General features: G+C 51.0%; 1 protein-coding gene across 1 annotated transcript; it reads left to right on the top strand.

The window, feature by feature from the left end:
* Positions 1 to 5,897: 5,897 nt before the first annotated feature.
* Positions 5,898 to 14,942, top strand: NOCT (nocturnin). The gene is made up of 3 exons (XM_074155232.1): positions 5,898 to 6,075; positions 11,444 to 11,713; positions 12,821 to 14,942. The coding sequence occupies exons 1-3, from the start codon at positions 5,898 to 5,900 to the stop codon at positions 13,654 to 13,656; spliced, it is 1,284 nt and encodes a 427-aa protein (XP_074011333.1). The 3' UTR covers positions 13,657 to 14,942.
* The last annotated feature ends 3,674 nt before the right edge of the window (positions 14,943 to 18,616 follow it).

The following is an 18,616-nucleotide window of genomic DNA, read 5'->3' as shown; positions in this document are numbered from 1 at the left end:
GTGTCACTATCGTTCCCTCTCTCCTCTTTAGCTATGCGGAAGACTTTACCATCTGCTGCCCAGACTTATTGCTACTCATTTCTCAGTGAGACAGATACGGGGTTAAAAACTGGCAAAGCTCCACTTTTGGAGACGCTTTAGTCACTGAAACGCTTGAGAAATCAGAGCTGAGTGCTTTGGAAAGCTCTCTTAGCTATCTATGGCAACGCTGCCTCTTTTAAACATCTATCCTCTGCCCTGCTGCTGCCTCAGGTGAACCTGTTTCGGGCCAGCCTCCCTCAAACCCACCCAGACCCCCACATCGGTCACTGAGTCCTGGCTCTCAGCTTCTTCCCAGGTGCCCAAAACCGAGGTGAGGCGTGGAGGGAAGGGGGAATGTCCCACAGCAGGGCGATGGTGGGGAGGCGAAGGGCTCCTGGGGATCTGGTAGGGCAAAGGGGCATCCTGGGGGGTGCCAAGGCATCCCACGGGAAAGCCACCAGCAGCCACCACCCCAGGCGATGGCTTCACTCGCAGGAGAAATGAGAAGGTGCTGGGATGTGTGTGCACTATGAGAAACCACCAGACTCGCAGCCATCCGCGCTGTGCAGAGGCAAGCTGCCACAGGTTTTTTCGTGATTAATCCACCGGGATATTTCAGTGATTACTGTCCATCCCCCCTGCCTAGGGTCAGAGTTTCCTTTCAGACCACGCTTTTTCAAGCTGAAAATGCTGGCACTGTTAGGGCAGCAACACCAAACACAGCACGAGCACTTTCCTGGCAGAGGGGTGACCGGTTGGGAGGAGCTGCCCGACCAAGGCGGTGGGAAGATCATTATCCTCGGCTCATTATTAATCCCAAGGAAGTGGCATTTGTGGAAATCACTGGTTTTACGACATGCCGGAAAAATGTTAGTCATATGCATATTTTTAATAAGTGCCGTAGTTCCGCTGGGCCTGGGATTTACACGGCGTTGGAAAAGGATTAAGAGCCTGTTCACTAACCAGGATGTTTGAAGCATCAGCATCTCCAGGGTAAGAACAGGTCAGAAAGTTAAGAAAAAAGCATTTCTCGCCCTCTATGCAGACTCTGGCCTGGACCCCTTCTCTCCCCCTGCTCGCTGTTCCCGGCTAGCGGAAACATCAGCCAGATGGGCAAGGGACAGCTGAGATCACTTTCCGGATAAACTTCTCTCTCTTTTTTTAAGTCACACGTACCTAAAATTAACTGCGTCTTTTGTGTATTTTCAGAAGAATTTTATTTTCCATGGCAGACTATTAGGACTTTTGAGTCGCAGCGAGAGGCGCCAAGCAAACACTGATTCATGGTTTGGAGCTAAATCGCCATTCTTCCCAAGTGCCGGGGACAAAGGGGTAGGTGTGGAAAACAGCTTCACGCACCACCAGTAACTTCCGTTTCTTTCAAAAACACCTTTGTTGACTGTCACACCGGCTTGGTCACACACGCCTTAGGAAAACCAACACCCAAAACAGCAGAGAAATGTACATTCAGTACAGCGGGGAGCAGGAAACCTTCTCTCCTTCCTCCTCCTCGCAGATCACAAGGAGGTAGTTAGGCCTAAACTTGAGTCATAGCAGTAATAAACTGTATTATAAACATACCATACCTCCCAGTCATTAATTACTTAACAACCGCTGAGCGCTCTGGGCAGCGAGCAGCTCCCTATCCCTAAGTCTTATATTTCTTTGCCAAATCCCACCAGAAAGGGCAGGGCCATCAGGCCAGCTCATGCACTACTTGGACCCCCAACCACTCTTTCCTTCCAGAAAGGGAAGGAAAAAAAAAAAAAAAAAAAAAAGCTGGTTACAGATCATCACACACAACAGGCGTGGAAATAAACTCTTAGTCGTGAGTTCGCCCTTCTGATAAGGGTGCCCAGACTTGAGCGTGGACCAGCCCAGCCAGGCGCCCGGTCTGGCTAGCAGGGAACCAGGGCCTGCAGTTTTGCACAGCAATCAAGCCTCTGTCTCTACCGTGCAGATTTGAGGGGCAGAGGATATGAATCAGAGCTGGCAGACCCACAAGGAGTGGCCGGTGTGCCTGAAAGCAGAGAAAGCCGAGCTCCGGCTCTTCCTCCACGGCTCTCCGGCTGCCTCTTCCCCTCCGCCTCCAGCGCCAGCAGATCTGGGCAGGCAGCACGACTGCTTCATTTTACTGAAAACAAAACTGAAGAAGTTAGCAGGGTACCGACTACCTACCTGAAAACCTTGTTTAATCATCTTTCTCACTCTTTAGTTATCGTCATTTAAAATCACTTAGAGTAGCGAACATTTTGCTTAGGGAGGGGTAGATGAGCCTACCCACGGCCAGGTGTCAGTTTAAGCACCCAGCTCCAGCACCCACCTTTGAAACTGCAGCAGCTCTATACATGTTCCAGCTTACTCTCTTTTTTTAATAGAAAAGCAGGGTAGAGAGAAAAAAAAAACGTCAGTAGAGGCCTTGTGAGACTACCACCATCTATGCTTTGACAATCAAAAAGGAAATGAGGAACAAAGACGGAGAGATAGATAAAATCACAGATGAGAATAACAGATCAGCCCAAGCCTTCGGGAATGGAATCAAGACGGCTCATAACTGAAATCAGAGCTGAGTGGGTTCAAAGCATCAAAACGGTACAAGGCACCAAAAACAGCTCTAGAAATGAGAGACAGACAGAGACATGTCTGAAGTGGGGAAGCAAAGCAAAGGATGGACAGAAAGAAAACTCTAGAAACTCTCCCAAGCCATGCCTGAACCCCTAGTAAGTACCTTCCAAAATCCAGGCAAGAAGAGTGACGTCCCAGGTGACAGAAGACAGACAAATGACGCGCCTGCCTCCAAAAGGGGAGGAAAGAGTTACACTGGGGACCCTTGTGCTATGAAAATCCAAGCTGACCCAGCAGTGATGCTGTAGGAAAGGACCCGGCAAACAGAAAGGCCTGCGACTGGAACAGAGTAACATGGCACAGCCACAGAAGAGACCAAGGGCAAATTTGTGGTGGGCTGAGCGCCGGGAGGGGGCAGGCAAGGAGAGACTCCAGAAGAAAGCAGTAAGAAAAAGAGATTTAGAAGATGACGTGATCTGAAGGAAGTTTCTTTTTTCTAGGGAAAAAAAAATAAAAAAGATGGCAAACAGTCTTCAAGTAGATTAAAAGGCTGCTAGAACAAGGGCAGCGATCAACCGCTCTTCACATCTCCCAGAGCCAAGAGAAGATTAAATCCCCTTCCTGCGCTGGGGAAAGCAGGGTAGGCTGTTCCACTTAGGAAAGATAACCACTTCCGTTGTCCTAGAAAGTCAGAGCTCTCATCACATCAGAGCACCAGCCCACTGGAAAAGAGAAGTCCCACCTTTCTGATGACAGCCGGCACTTGCTTCCAGCCCCAGGTGGCCAGTTTAGTCCCCAGAGACGTGAAAACTCACTTGAGGGTACATGCCTGCACATGTGCCCAACAACAAAAGCAGCTGCAGCTTCCCGGGAGCGCTGAGGGGTTGTGAAATCTCCTTCACCGGCAGCTTAGGAAGAAGCTGTACATCACCCGTACAGGCGGCCTGCGAGTAATTCATCCTGATGGGGCAAAGAAAAATAGCAAAGGTAAGATCATCTCCAAAACTTGACCTCTGCTCAGTGGTGGAGCCCGGTCTGTGTTTCTCCTGAGCACAGAGAGTGTGCTCTCTCAGCTACCTAATCTAGATTTAGATTAGATATTAGGAGGAAATTATTTCCTGTGAGGGTGGTGAGGCACTGGAACAGGCTGCCCAGGGAAGCTGTGGATGCCCCATCCCTGGAGGTGTTCAAGGCCAGGCTGGATGGGGCTTTGAGCAACCTGGTCTAGTGGGAGATGTCCCTGCCCATGGCAGGGGGGTTGGAACTCGGTGATCTTTAAGGTCCCTCCCAACTCTAACCGTTTGATGATTCTATGACTGTCTCGCCTCTCGCCTCCGGAGGCCGTCTGTAACCGCTCTGAGCCAAGCAGGCAGCAAGCTGGGAGAAACCACCCTGACGGTGGTACTGAAACACCAAAACGCAGGGAGCGGCTGTTGTACCCCACTCCCAGTCCTCCCGGGGAGGGGGGAAAACAGGGAAGGTTTTAAGCAGACCCGGGTCTAACACCGCGCTGCCTGCCCGGCCCAGCATCTCTCACAGAAGGCATCCACCTCCCACGAGCGACCTCTGTATTCGGTCAAACAAATAAAATAATAGAATCATAGAACACCAGGTTGGAAGGGACCTCAAGGATCATCTGGTCCAACCTTTCTTGGCAAAAGCACAGTGTAGACAAGATGGCCCAGCACCCTCTCCAGCCGAATCGGAGAAGTGTCCAGTGACGGGGAACCCACCACTCCGCCAGGGAGATTATTCCAGTGGCTGACTGTTCTCACTGTGAAAAATTTTCCTCTTGGGTCCAGTCGGAATGTCCCCAGCAGTAACTTGTACTCATCACCCTTTGCCTTTTCCATCCGACTCCTTGTAAAAAGGGAGTCTCCATCTTCTTTGTAGCCACCCTTTACAGAATCACAGAATCACGTGGGGTTGGAAGGGACCTCTGGAGATCATCTAGTCCAACCCCTCGGCCAAAGCAGGTCCACCTAGAGCAGGTTGCACAGGAACGCATCCAGGCACGTTTTGAATGTCTCCAGAGACAGAGACTCCACCACCTCTCTGGGCAGCCTGTTCCAGTGCTCTGCCACCCTCAAAGTAAAGAAGTTCCTCCTCACGTTTAGGTGGAACTTCTTATGTTCAAGTTTGTGTCCACTTCCTCTTGTCCTGTCACTGGGCACCACTGAAAAAAGACTGGCCCCATCCTCCTGACACCCACCCTTTCAGTATTTATAGGCATTGATCACATCCCCCCTCAGCCTTCTCTTCTCCAGACTAAAAAGACCCAAGTCCCTCAGACTTTCCTCGTAAGACAGATGCTCCAGGCCCCTCATCATCTTTGTACCCCTCTGCTGTACCCTCTCCAGCAGTTCCCTGTCCTTCTTGAACCAGGGAGCCCAGAACCGGACACAGTGCTCCAGATGGGGCCTCACCAGGGCAGAGCAGAGGGGGACAATCACCTCCCTCGACCTGCTGGTCACACTCTTCTTGATGCCCCCCAGGATGCCATTGGCTGCCTTGGCCACAAGGGCACGTTGCTGGTCACGGTCATCCCGTTGTCCACCAGGACTCCCAGATCTTTCTCCTCAGAGCTGCTCTCCAGGCACTGCTGGCACCCCCAGCCCCCCCGCTCCGGGGGCGAGACACCCCCCCCCTTAGAAGGGGCCACCCCATCACAGCCCCCCGCCCCGAGCGCCTCGCAGGCTCCCACGCGGGATGCCACGCGTGGGGACACCCCCGCCGCGGGAACGGCCTTCCCCCTCCCGCGTTGGCCGCCCTGGGCGGAGGGGTGCGGGGGGCTCCGCGGGATGCGACACCCTCCCGACGCGGCGGCCACCAGCCCCGCGTGCGTGGTTGCCCCGCTCTCCTTCCACCCACCCCCCCCGCCCCGGCTGACGTCACGGGGCCACCCAGCCCCCGCGCCGTGACGTCCGTGGGAACAGAACGCTCCCCTCTCCGACGTCACCAGCGGAAAACCTCCGCCGGGCGAGACCATTCCACGGCGGAGGGGGGTGGGGGGGGTGGCTGTGTGTGTGCGCGGTCCCTCCTCCAGGCGCAACCTCCGCGCCCGCGGCGGTGTGAGGCGCGGAGCGGTGGCGGGAGACGGTGCGGGAGGGCTCGGTGCGGGCGCGTCCGTGTGCCCGTCCTGTTCCCCCTCCCCCCCCCCCCCCCCCCCGCTCCGGACGCCAGTGGTAGGTGCCGGATGTACCGGCCGCGCCGGGCGCCGCCGCCTCTATAAGCGCCGCCGCGGGGGGGGGGTGCGGGAACCGCTTCTCGCCCCGTCCCGCACCGCTCCGCCCGCCCGCCCCGCCGGGAGCATGTACCAGAGCCCCGTACGCTGCTTGTGCTCGGCGCTGCCCGCCCTCCGCTCCGCTCCCCCCGCCGCCGCCCGCCCGCCGCGGCACCACCGCGTCCCGCACCCGCCGCCCCTCGGCCCCGCCGCACCGCGGGCAGCGGCGGGCGGCCCGCCCGCACCGGGGGCGCCGCCCCGCACAGGTGGGTACCGGGGGAAGGGGGAGGACAGGGGAGGGTAGTCCCGCGGTTTCCTGCTGGAACCGGGCGGGCTCGGAGGCCGGGGGGCTCCGGGAGCGCCGGCTCCGGTTGACCGGAACGGAATCATAGAATGGTTAGAGTTGGGAGGGACCTTAAAGATCGAGTTCCAACCCCCCTGCCATGGGCAGGGACACCTCCCACTAGACCAGGTTGCTCAAAGCCCCATCCAGCCTGGCCTCGAACACTTCCAGGGATGGGGCATCCACAGCTTCCCTGGGCAACCTGTTCCAGTGTCTCACCACCCTCACAGCAAAGAATTTCTTCCTGATATCTAAATTTCCCCTCTTCCAATTTAAAACCATTACCCCTTGTCCTGTCACTACACTCCCTGACGGAGAGTCCCTCTCCGAGAACGGTTTGGGGTGGAAGGTGCTGACCACCCCGGCATCGGAGTTCTCATTCCCACATCACCCCCTGGCAGCTTCTGCCGCCTTTCTGTATCCCAAAAATGCACCGGACCCGTTAATTTTAAACCTTAAAAGCGTGAGCAAGTGACATCTGGCGGCAAAGCGCCTGGCGCTACCAGGCCACCCGCAGAGGGGGTGGTGACAGGGCTGGGTGACAGTGCTGGCTCGGTGCCCAAAAGCGGGCTGGCTGCTCGGAACCAACCCAAATTCTCCTGGGGAAACTCTCCTGGTGCCCGAGTGGGTCAGCATCTTCATCCTGCCGCCAGCAGCGTGCTGTTGGCAAGCGGAACCGTTCCCTTCTCTTCCAGCGTTGCACTTTGTGTGGGATGTATTTGACTCACAGTGGAGTGTGGGTTTGTTTTTTTTTTTCCAGTACAGCCAGTGTGTGGGAAAAGCCCGGCTTGCCCTCGGGAGGGTGATGCTGAGGCATCAGGTCCCTGCTTGCCTGTACCATTAGGTATCAATGATTACTCCCCATTCTTCGTTCCCAAAATGACTTGGAAAGCATTCAGGGTCCTGCATGTCCTTGGATGCACGCTCTGCCCAGGGTCCGTGTGAGGACAGCACTTTGGCACGCACCACGCTCCCTCCCTGCTGCCCTGTGATGCACCCTCGGCAGTCCAGATTCAGCCTGAAGCCCCGGCGAGCGGCTTGCCGCCGACTGGGGCTAAAAATGCTCACCAGGAGGAGAGGTTCCTGGTGAAAGCTGGGGGCAGCAGCCACAGAATCACAGAGTGATGTGGGGTTGGAAGGGACTTCTGGAGATCATCTAGTCCAACCCCCCTGCCAAAGCACGTCTGCCTAGAGCAGGTTTGCAGGTTTCCACCTAGAGCCACTTTTGCTCCAGGCTGCTGCTGGTGGGAGAGGTGGTCAGTCCAGCAGCCTCCGTGCAATGTCTGAGGATGTGTTACTCACCTGGCGTGCAGGAGATCCACCTTTCCCTACTGCCCTCAGCTGGGGTTGGAGTAAAGCGTTTATTATTATTTATGGCCCCAAGTTGTGCCAGGGGAGGTTCAGATTGGATATTAGGAAAAATTTTTACACTGAAAGGGTTATTAAGCATTGGAATGGGCTGCCCAGGGAAGTGGTTGAGGCACCATCCCTGGAGGGATTTAAAAGATGGGTTGACATAGTGCTCAGTGACATGGTTTAGTGATACTTTTTTTATCAGAGTTAGGTTGATGGTTGGACTAGATGATTTTAAAGGTCCCCTCCAACCTAGACAATTCTATGATTCCTTGCTGGTGCTGTTACAGGAGGGGTCTACAAGACAGGCTGGGGCTGGGTGCCTCCACTTCTGCTGTAGAAGTCAGGCCGGGATGAACAGCAGGATTAAAGCTTCATGGAGCTACAGGGAAGAGGAGCGTGTGTGCCTGGGAGCTGGCAGAGTCGAGCCCACGATTAGAGCAATCATGAGGAAAAGGGATTCCAGAGCTGGTGCCAAGTACTGATTCCGTGCATTGCTCAGGGCAGAATTTGAGGCTTCTTCCTCTTTCTGGGGTTGCCTGCTGACCTAGACAACACCCCCCTCGCTGTGACGAGCTCTCCAAACCCCCCTATGAGGGTCCTGGCTGGCCTAGGTCTTAAATCTGGCCGAAATCGGGACTCTTTAACTCCAAGCAGCAGCAACTGCCGCTTTGAATGCGGGTGGCCCGGGGCTGCAATCCCATCGCTGGCCCAAACAAGGCTAGACATGTAGTACGATACCCTGTAGCATAGGATTTGTCACATGGGGATGGCGTCTGCCAAGTTTCTCCTAGAATTGGGGTTGCAGGGAGGGCACCTCCAGCTGCTGCCGGCCTCCTCGGCTGTGGAGGCTGATGCAACTACTGCTGCAGGTGTGGTGGAGCCAAAACCCTGCGGTGAACAAGGTAAGGGCTCCCAGGCAAAAGCAGCACCGAGAAGTAGGAGAGGAAAGGAAGGGAAACCAGAATGCTGCTCACCTTACCCAAAAGGTAAGGGCCCTGGCTCTGACCCCCTCCTCGCACGTTACAGCCCTCATCTTTGAAGCAAAGTCTTTAAAATCAAGTCCGTGACTGCTTGTCTCCCGAGATCCTAGAAGTTCATCTCTTCTGTGCTGTTGCTGGATGACACAAGAAACCTTGAACTTTGCACCCTCTTCTTCTGAAGGTTAATGAACAGTTTAAATCCTTGCTCTGCCCTTCCAGTGCTGAGGCACCAGCCTTGCTGAGAGGAAGGCTTTTTTTATTATGATCTTAAGCGCCTTGAATAGTAATTGCTGAGCTGGTGTTCCCTGTTGCAACACCGCCCCAAGAGAATTGGGTCCATGTTCACCACCCACTGCTAAAGTGCAAGCTCAGGAGTCCACTTGTTCCTCTGCGTACACCAGCACCGCGGTGTCACAGCACCGGCAGCAGACGTTATCCCAGCAAGTTACAGGTCATTTAACTTGGACTGTAAGGATCTTGGAATGGTGACCTTGTACTTGCCTCGCTGCCACGGACACGTTAAGCATTGCAAAAATAACGAACGGGTTTTGTGTTTGCAGTTCCAGTGTTCAGGTTGCTGGTCTGGCCCCTGTTCTGCAGAATGATTCAGTCTCTGCTGCGACGGTTTCAGCACTTTGGGGACAAAGAAGTCGTGCAGGTCCTCAGTCATCTTAAGCTGCAGGCTTCCCACAAGAGTCCACCTTTAGCCGAGGGCTCCCAAGCTGCCTACGACAGGCCTGAAAGCGTTTGATTTACAGCCCAGCCCCTCTTTTCGCCCAACCTTCCCTGGGCTCTCAAAAGAAGACAGAAGCTCTTCTACCTTCCTGAGACCTCACTGACTTTGAAAGCTGTCAGAACTGGGCTGTAGCACGTCCCGTGCCGGTTGGGCTCTGCCTGACTCCCTGTGACCCCAGGGATGGGGAGATTTAGGCGATGCTCTGGCTTTGTTTGCAGCTCGGCAGGTGCGTGGCTGAACTTAGACTTTGTCCTGCGGCAGCAGACGTAAGCTGCTCGGAGCTTTAGGGCAGACTTTTGGCTCCAGATGCATTGCACCTAGCTCGGCCCTGCTGCTACCGTGTCCCTTTCAACATCTGATTCGGGTCAAGCAATGAGCAGCCTAGGCTCTTGCTAAGGCCTTCTTGGAGCAGAATAAACTCCCTGCTATTCCTTTGGAGAGCCCTGCATGAGCCATGTTCATCCATGGCATGGCAGGGGCTGTGCAGAAGGTACTGCCTCCACGTGGGCTTCCCTGTGCCTGGAGGGAAGGGCAGGCATGTGGATTTAGGGCTCGTGGCTGCTGTCGGCATCCCCGAGGTAGCAGAAAGCACCGTGTTACTTCTCTCCAGTTGCAGCACTTACCTACGGGTTGTACCTACCCCAAAAAATAGGCTTCCTGTGGAGCTTTCATTAAAAAGCTCTATTGATTTCTTTGGGTTTCTGCGTGGCTGCCTGGCAGCTCTGGTGGTGTGTGAGCTGTAACCAGTACAGAGCATGCTCTCGTTCCTGCTCCCCATCCCCTCGCAGCTCTGTCAGGGCCCTGCTTGGGGATTTCATGTTTGGGCCCGTTTCCCTCACCATTAAATGGCATTTCTCCCACTTACAGCTGTACCTGGCTTCTTGACAAAAATTGTAAACTACTGAAAGACTGCAGAAACTGGAATGTTTTAAACACAGTTCCCATTGAAATGGGGTTCATGCTTGTGAGCCCAACCTCGCATTTCAGTTTGAGGAACTCCTGGTACTTGAACTAAAAAGATGGAGATGGGGAGAGATGTCCTACATCTAATTTAAATTCCCAATTTCCAACTTTCTTTGAACTGTTCAGACACACTGTTCTGCTGGCTTACACAAACACAACAACATATGTTAAAAGTACCCATTTTCTTAAAGACAAGGACATGAGGCTCCTGCTGCAGGGTCTTTCTTTTCTCCTTTACTCCTCATAAGTATGTTTATTGAGCTGTTAAGGCTTCCATCTTCCTGCTGTCCCCTCTAGCCAGGTCTGTCACCAGCTCTTACTGTTTATAACGCTGTTCAGGCCAGCAAAGGCTGAACCCGTGAGTGTGTTGGGTAGTGCCCCAAATCTGCTGCAAGATGACGAGTCTTTTCCCTTTTTAAGTAACTCAAAGGTACAAATAAGCTTTGTTAAAATCTGCCGTGGGCCAACAGCAATGCAACACCGAAGTTCTTTTGCTAAAGATCCCCTTTGCAAAATACACTCAGGGTAAATAAGTTGAGGCAACAAGAGAACTCCCGTCAGCGTTGCCTCTTGTGCAAGTCGCTGTGGTGCAAGCGCTGCTCATCCTGCCCGCAGTCGAAGGGAAAACAAGCGCCCAGGCACGCTACTCGGGCAGGGTGCCGAGCGTGGGACAGGGCACACACGGCAAAGGGTGGCACTTCAGAGCAACCCGAGGAAGGGTTGGAAGAGTTGTAAGGTCACGCGTGGCTGCGCCAGGGACTTGCTGCCGAGATGGGTGGGAATATGGTGAGCTCTGTGCAAACTCCTCTGCGGCTTACCATGAAGCGGGGCGCTGTCTCCGTTACAGACAGGTGCTGCACGTGAAATAAGGAGCTGGCATAATTTGTCTGCCTGCTGGGCTCTCTCCTCTGTCAGGTGGGAAAAAGTACACTCTATTCTGTTTCCTACAACACCTGCAGAAGTTAATCTTAGCCCTGCTATTCTGGATGAAAGGGGCCTTTCTTCCCTTAGAAGACACCTGCACCGTGTCTTAAACCAGGCGGTTCCCATGCTGCAGCCCCTGATAATGAGCAAAACACGATGAGACAGAACTAACCCTACCTCTGCATCCTTCTTCTTTTATCTCAGGTTCAGGAGCAGGCTCCTGCACAAACCACAAGTTGCTGGCACTGTTAACAAGGTTATCTAAGGCACTTAAGTGCTGGGAAGAGTCATGGTGGACATCTCTAACACCATTTTTTTTTTTTCTTTTCCAGTGTGTTCCATGGGAAACAGCACCAGCCGGCTCTACAGCGCGCTCGCCAAGACGCTGAGCAGCAGTGCCGTGTCCCAGCACCAGGACTGCCTGGAGCAGGCGGACTCGGCACGACTGGACCCTATAGACCCCAAGGATTTGCTGGAGGAATGTCAGATCGTTTTGCAGAAACGGCCACCTCGGTTTCAGAGGGACTTTGTGGACCTGAAGAAAAACGCTGTCAGTAACCACCGCCCCATTCGGGTCATGCAGTGGAACATTCTCGCCCAAGGTAGGGGCCGCCTTTAAGATCAAGGTGTGACCTTGAGATAAAACGCAGCAATGAAAACCCTTTAAATGCCTACCTAATGAAGCGTGCCTGGGATGGGCAGAGCAATGGGGGAGAGGTGGATTATCTGAGGCACAGCTGACTGAGGGCCGGGGAGGGGGGGGAATTTTCAGTTTCTTGAAATAGCGGCTCGCCTTCTGTTCTGCAGGAAAGGAAAAAAGATCTCTCCTTGCAGCTGTGATGCCAAAGGTAGCTCTGAATGCCTGTCTTAACTGGACACGGTATATTCAAAGAGCTGTGGCCCATCGCTTTTAGATGAAACCCCTAGAAAAGACTCACCCTTCCATAAGTTTTATTCTTTGTAAAGCTTCTCTACAGTTTTCTAATTAGTTTATCCATGAACTATTCAGGGAATTCAGATCTGTTACAGGAATTCTTAATTCTTAAAAATAATTTTAACTGGTTTTATTATTTTTTTTTCTCAGACCCCTGAAATCAAGGCTGCAAGTTGACTTATGCAACAGCCTCATCTTAAAATCTTTTGGGGTGGGAAATGCCCCACACAGGGACTGCCTTAACATTCTGCAGTTAAATCACTCCTATCCCACTGCTTTTTCTGTGGCAGCCGCATGTGGAAGCACTTGCCACAGTGTAGTGACTTTTGGGAAGGTGGGGGGGTGGGGAAGTCTTTCATCTAATTTGTATCTGTAAAGGGAACTTAATTTTTTGGAGAGACTTCAGTTTGAGACGGGGTTCTCACACCCATTGGCAAGCCTGGCACCCTTAAAGTCAGCAGCTACTCCTGAAAGGCCCGTCACCTGCACGTGAACTGATGTGGACCCATTTTACAGAAAAAGCAAAATGTGGCGAAAGCCTCACGCCGCTTCCCATTATAACCTCTTTGCAGTGCGACAGCCAGCCTGCTCTCCTGGGGGGCTACAGGCCACCACTGGCTGCTGCAAGGTGGCAGCTGGCTCCTAAGAGCAGAGCCTTTGGCCTCCGCGAAACCTGGAGGAAGACTATCCTTTTTTTTATCCATTTTAGCTATCAGTAACTTTTTTTTTCTTTTTTTTTCTTTTTTTTTTTTCTCTTCCCCTCTGCTAATTTCAGCTCTCGGAGAAGGCAAAGACAACTTTGTTCAGTGCCCCATGGAAGCTCTGAAATGGGAAGAGAGGAAGTGCCTCATCCTGGAGGAAATCCTTGCGTACAAGCCTGACATCTTGTGCCTGCAAGAAGTCGACCATTACTTTGACACCTTCGAGCCACTCCTCAGCCGACTGGGCTACCAGTGTACTTTCCTCCCGAAGCCATGGTCCCCGTGCCTAGATGTGGAGCAGAACAACGGGCCAGATGGCTGCGCCTTGTTTTTCCTCAAAGACCGCTTTGAGCTCATCAACAGCTCCAACATCCGTCTGACCGCCATGAAGCTGAAGACCAACCAAGTGGCCATAGCTCAGACGCTGAAGTGCAATGAAACTGGAAGACTGTTCTGCATTGCCGTCACCCACCTGAAAGCCCGTACCGGCTGGGAGAGGTTTCGGTCCGCCCAAGGCTGCGATCTGCTCCAGAACCTGAAGAACATCACCGAAGGTGCGAAGATCCCTCTGATCATCTGCGGAGACTTCAACGCGGAGCCAACTGAGGAGGTCTACAGAGAATTTTCCAACTCCAGCCTCAATTTAAACAGCGCCTACAAGCTGCTGAGCCCCGATGGGCAGTCAGAGCCTCCGTACACCACCTGGAAGATCCGACCCTCGGGAGAGTGCCGGCACACACTGGATTATATCTGGTATTCCCAGCATGCCTTGAATGTGAACTCAGCCCTGGGCTTGCTGACTGAAGAGCAAATTGGGCCCAACAGGTTGCCATCATTCAATTACCCTTCCGATCACCTGTCCCTGGTGTGTGACTTTAGTTTTAATCAAGACCCTGACAGACTGCTGTAATGGGTTGGAACACCACCTGGTAGTGCAGTGTCTTGACTCACCACTGTTTTATTTTCGAGAAAACTTTTGGAGCTGGGAGCTATTGAAAGATGAGGAGATACTGTTGACTAAACATTATTTCGGGCACTTGTTTGGGGTTACCCTTGCCATTCAGCCCTTGTTAATCTGGAGCCTCCAAGGGAGGAAGAAAGGAGTCAGTGTTCTTGTCATGGTGTTCTTGCCACGCCGGGGTTTAAGAACCGGAAGGCAAATGAGCTTTATCCTTTCACTAACCCCTGTGTTTAAGGATTTAATCCTCTAATGAATGTGGAGGCCTTAGTATTTAAATCAAAACACATGTGTTTGTAAAACAACTTGCCCTGACAGCATGCTTATTTTATTTATTTCATATTAAGGTTGTGCAAGTACCAAAGGGAACGAGGCTCAACTACACGGTGAGATTCTCTTAAATCTTTTTCTGTTGCAATACAAAGGAAGTTTAATGCGGTTTAAACTTGAACAAGTCTAAGCTCACGCTATGTGTTTTACATGACTGGAGATGACGATTTCATTAAAGGTGCATGGATAATAGCATAGTGTGAGAAAGGGCCCCTCCAGTAAGAGCAGGTGAGGAAACAGAGGCTAACTATTCTACGTCATGTATTGATATCCTCACTTTTACCAGATGGATGTGCATGTGTCCGTTACACACGCAGGGCCTGTAGGTATGTATACACGGTGACTCTTACCTTTGTCTCTTCTGTGCTTCCCTCCAGAGGACACACCAACCAGGAGTATTTCCTCCTCTGCTTTGAGTATTACTTTTCTAAATGGTTTAAATTTGTAGTCTCGTCCATCTTGCTGTTTCAGTAAAGGGCCAATCTTCATGTTGAAAGATTTTCTTTTATTTATCTTCAGAATCTAAAGCTACACTGGAACCTGTTAGAAGATAAATTTTATTTATTGGTGATCCTGCACCCGACTTAAAATCATGCAGCAACAGTGTTCAGGAGCCTTTCTCTGTGGCCCAGGGGAACTCTGGCTAAGCACCTAGGCTACAAGAGAGCCGTGTTAGTCTAGTAACCCATGGGTATGAAATAGGTACTGCCTATATGGATTGTAAATGTGCCACTGTGCTGGGAAAAGGAGGTAGGGAGAGAGGAGGGAAGAGGGACAACAGTTGGAGTTGGGCTGACATTTCGATAGTTGGGAAAGATGAGGCAGAGCAAATAAAGCAGTACTTCCATGTAAAGTAAGGCCTGTAATAACTCTTAAATGTTCCAGGTGTTTATTAATAAAAGTCTTTGGGGGGGAAAAAAAAAAGTAATGTCTCTACTGCCATCTTTTTCACTTCCCTATCATAATTAGGTGATCTGCCTCAACTAGTGAGTGTTCAAGCTTCAAGTTAGTGGTGATGCTGCCCATTCCAGAGCTCTCTCCCCAGACCCCACAGTCCTCATCTCACAAGTGGACACGGCTGCTTTGCTTTCATGGCAAGCGCTCTTTCTTAGACCTGAAATGCCCAAATTCCACAGCAAGTCTGTAGGGAGGGGAGTTACCTTTAGCTGTGTTAGGCTGCTCTCTCCCCTGGCTACAGATGAAGCCTAGACCTTGTATTACTGTAAATATTGCTCTGACAGTTGTGTGGAACTACAAACCTGGCCAGTACTGCAAAGCAGGGGGCAAGTATTCCTCCCTGAGGGCTGCTAAGCACGCCAAACAGGCAAGTGTTACTTGTCACTTTCTTTTAAAACCTCATTTGAAGAGCAAAAAATGCCACAGGTATGTGCTTTACACAGCCCATAAATTATTGCACTTGTGTTGCTGGTAAGTAAAATACAGTCTGGCAACTGGAAGTCCCAAATTGCCACACAAACACCTTCCCTTTTAAAGGAATGAAGTGCTGTGTTGCACAGCTGTGTCACACAGCTGTGTCACGCTCTGCAGGTGTTCCTGACCCTTGCAGGATGAGGGTGATGATCTGCTTCCAAGCAGAGGAGCTGGGGCCCCTCTAACCAGCCTGGGATGCAGGACTCCTCTAGCAAGCATGGATTTGCAATTTCCCAGACAGAAAGGACCGACATCCTCAGTGAATACTCCCACCAGGCAGATGTGACATACTGACTACTGCCAGCCAGAGCTCCCTCCAGCTGAAGTCTCAGAAAGAGCAAACTATGTCCCTGGAAGCCAGAAGGGGTGGTTCCTTTGGGGGAGATACTGGGCCAGAGATGAGACGCTCCTAACGCCCCACAGAAAATCAGACCTTTGAGCATCCCTGCCATAAGCTTTTCATACCGACTAGACTGAGACCACTTCCTTTTTATGGTGCTGGCTGCCCTCGGTTTTCTCTGAGGGGGTGAGCTGCAGTGCTGCTCCTTCAGGGTTCTCTTCTCTTAGGATCTTACCTCAAACAGTCTTTGCAAGGAGGAGAAAAAAATACAATTGCCCGTTAATGGAGGTATCTAGTCAGCTGTAAGTTAGCACTTCTGAAAGCAACACCACAATGTAGACCTATAAGATGGTACCTTTAATAAGTCAAATCCTTGCTCGTCTACCACAAAAAGTCCCACTAGAAGATGAAGTTTCCATTCAGGCCCTTTTGGCAGTTCCTGGAAGAAGTTACACTTGTGGTAGAAAGCTGTGACTTGAGAGCAAGGATAACACTGTACTCACATCTGTATTTAGAAAACTAAAACAAAAACATCCCTAACAAACCAAAAAAACCACCCAACAACAACAAAAAGCCCTTAATTTCCATTTTACTCCGTTTCCCTAAGGCCAGCCGAGGGTGTCCATCAATGTGGTACTGTGTCACCACACTGCCAGGGCACAGAGCCACAGCACCGATTATGGCAGGATTTGTTTACCAGCAGGAGCTACACTATCACAGCTACAGAGGTCCCACCACCACTCTCACAAAGTGATGATATTTGGCATCTGGACGATTCTTATGCCATTTTACTCGGACCCTTGCTTTCAACACTAACTCTCCTACAAAAGAAACCAGACGGTGGGGAAATGGCATGATTTGTGTGATTCTGCCATCACTGCAGAGCTCTTCCGAAGTGGAAAGGGCTGGGATTCTTATTTCACCCTGGACACGTGACAGTAGATGTTCACTGCTTCATGTCCTTAAAGGGTAATTTCGAAGGCTAGGGGAGGGTGGAATAACTGAGAAAAGGCTGGGAACTCTCCCCATCACAAGGCAATTCTTAATATTATCATAGCCAGAAAATCACACATCCCTGCTATAAGCACAACAGTGAACCCTTCCTGCTGGATTGTAGTAAAAGGTAGATAAGATGCAGAAATTAGCAGGTAACTTGTTCCCAGTCAGCCTCACCCTTTTATTCCAGTACTTCTGTTTTACAGACAGACTCTTTTGGAAAGCTTAAGTGAAATATTGCTCTTGCTTTGTTTTATTCAGCAAGAGGCAGGCCTGCAGCACTGAAATGCTTTTGCCTGCTATAAATATCAGTACACTAAATATTTTTCATAGGAAGAAGCAGGAGGGTTTTTAATTTTTTTTCCTACGTAGCAGTATGACTCTTACAGTAAAAATGTCTTCAAAGCTCTTCTTGTGGCTGTCTCCCTTATAAGCACACCAAAGCTAAAAAAAGTCTCAACAGATCCCTTGCTCTAATCTTGAATAAAAGCTGCATTAGCTTTAGCAGCGACAGTTTTCCCTCACCCTCAAGCTATCTGAAGGAAGAAATGACCCACTTATTTAATTTGCTGAAAGGCTGAAGCTGTTGCAAGCTTATTAAAACACTATCTCTCTTGGAGAACAATTAGATCAGAAGTAGATAGTGTCACTTGGATCTTCTTCACTTAATAAGCTTAATACCTGCTCTTTGAACTGTCTCTCTGAGGCAGAAATTGAATTTAGCTTGTTCTGGCTGTGACAATCTTCAAACATACCTGCGATCCCTGCTGCACGTGTCACGGTGCGTAAGGACTGAGGCTTCAGGCACCTCTCCACTTTCTCACCGACTCTTGACTGCCCCTGGCTCACTGATCCTTGATCAGCTCAGACGTAATTTTCCAAAGCCCTAAAGTTAATGAAACCAATTAGCAGAGGATCCCAAGAGCTCAGCCTTCCCTGCAGCATGCTTTACCCCGATCACTTGAGTTGTGTCAAGGCACAGAACCCTTTGCTAAGCAAGACGAACTCTGTCCAAGAGAGAGTAACAAAAACAGTGGGCTCTGGGATGGGGTTCCCCTTTCAACTTTTCTTGCCACAACCCAGAAATTTTGATATTCGGATCTTTATTCCGAATTGCAACTCAAAGTTACATGTTTTTCCTGTGGATTACACAGCATTACCCTGTCTATCCTATAGCTTACAGTAGTAGATATTTGAAAAATAAAAATGTTTGTGTTTTTATCTGTAAAATCAGTGATAACATGACTATGTCTCAATGTCTTCTGTAAAAAGCCTCTTCACACCAGAGTGCCACTCCATTCACACATCTAGAAAAGCTACTGCTTGCCAAGAACGAGTTAAGCCTGGACCCTTCTCCGTGAGCCACCAGCTTCAGCTGTAAAAGGTGGTCCAGCTTTCACACACGGACCAAATAATAGATTTTAAAATGGGATTGCAAAAGTCTAGCAGTACAGCTAGATACTAACTTCTTCAACGTTTTAGCATTCCTTTGTCTGTTTCAGATGTTTCAAACCTGACCAAAGCTCCCTCATCCTGAGGTCACATCCTCCAACACCACCAGTAAAAACATTTCTTTCCTGCAGGGTAATTATTTATGCCAGCATAAAGCAGCACGTTGAAGAGCAAGCTTGCACAGACCTAGAGAATGACCTGAGATTTTCAGTTTCGGGTGGGAACCTGGCCCCCCTGCCACTTTAGCTGCAGAAATCCCCAGGGAGAGGCTGCCTCTTGTAAGAAGTGTGGCTTGTTGCCTAGATTCCATACCACCTTTGAAGAACAAACAGGTCTCAGAACAACTCAGAGGAACCACATGCA

Source organism: Numenius arquata, chromosome 10 (assembly GCF_964106895.1).
Source record: "Numenius arquata chromosome 10, bNumArq3.hap1.1, whole genome shotgun sequence".
NCBI classification, from domain to species: Eukaryota; Metazoa; Chordata; class Aves; order Charadriiformes; family Scolopacidae; genus Numenius; species Numenius arquata.
Note: the sequence above shows the minus strand (reverse complement) of the source record. Positions and strands in the feature narration are given on the sequence as shown.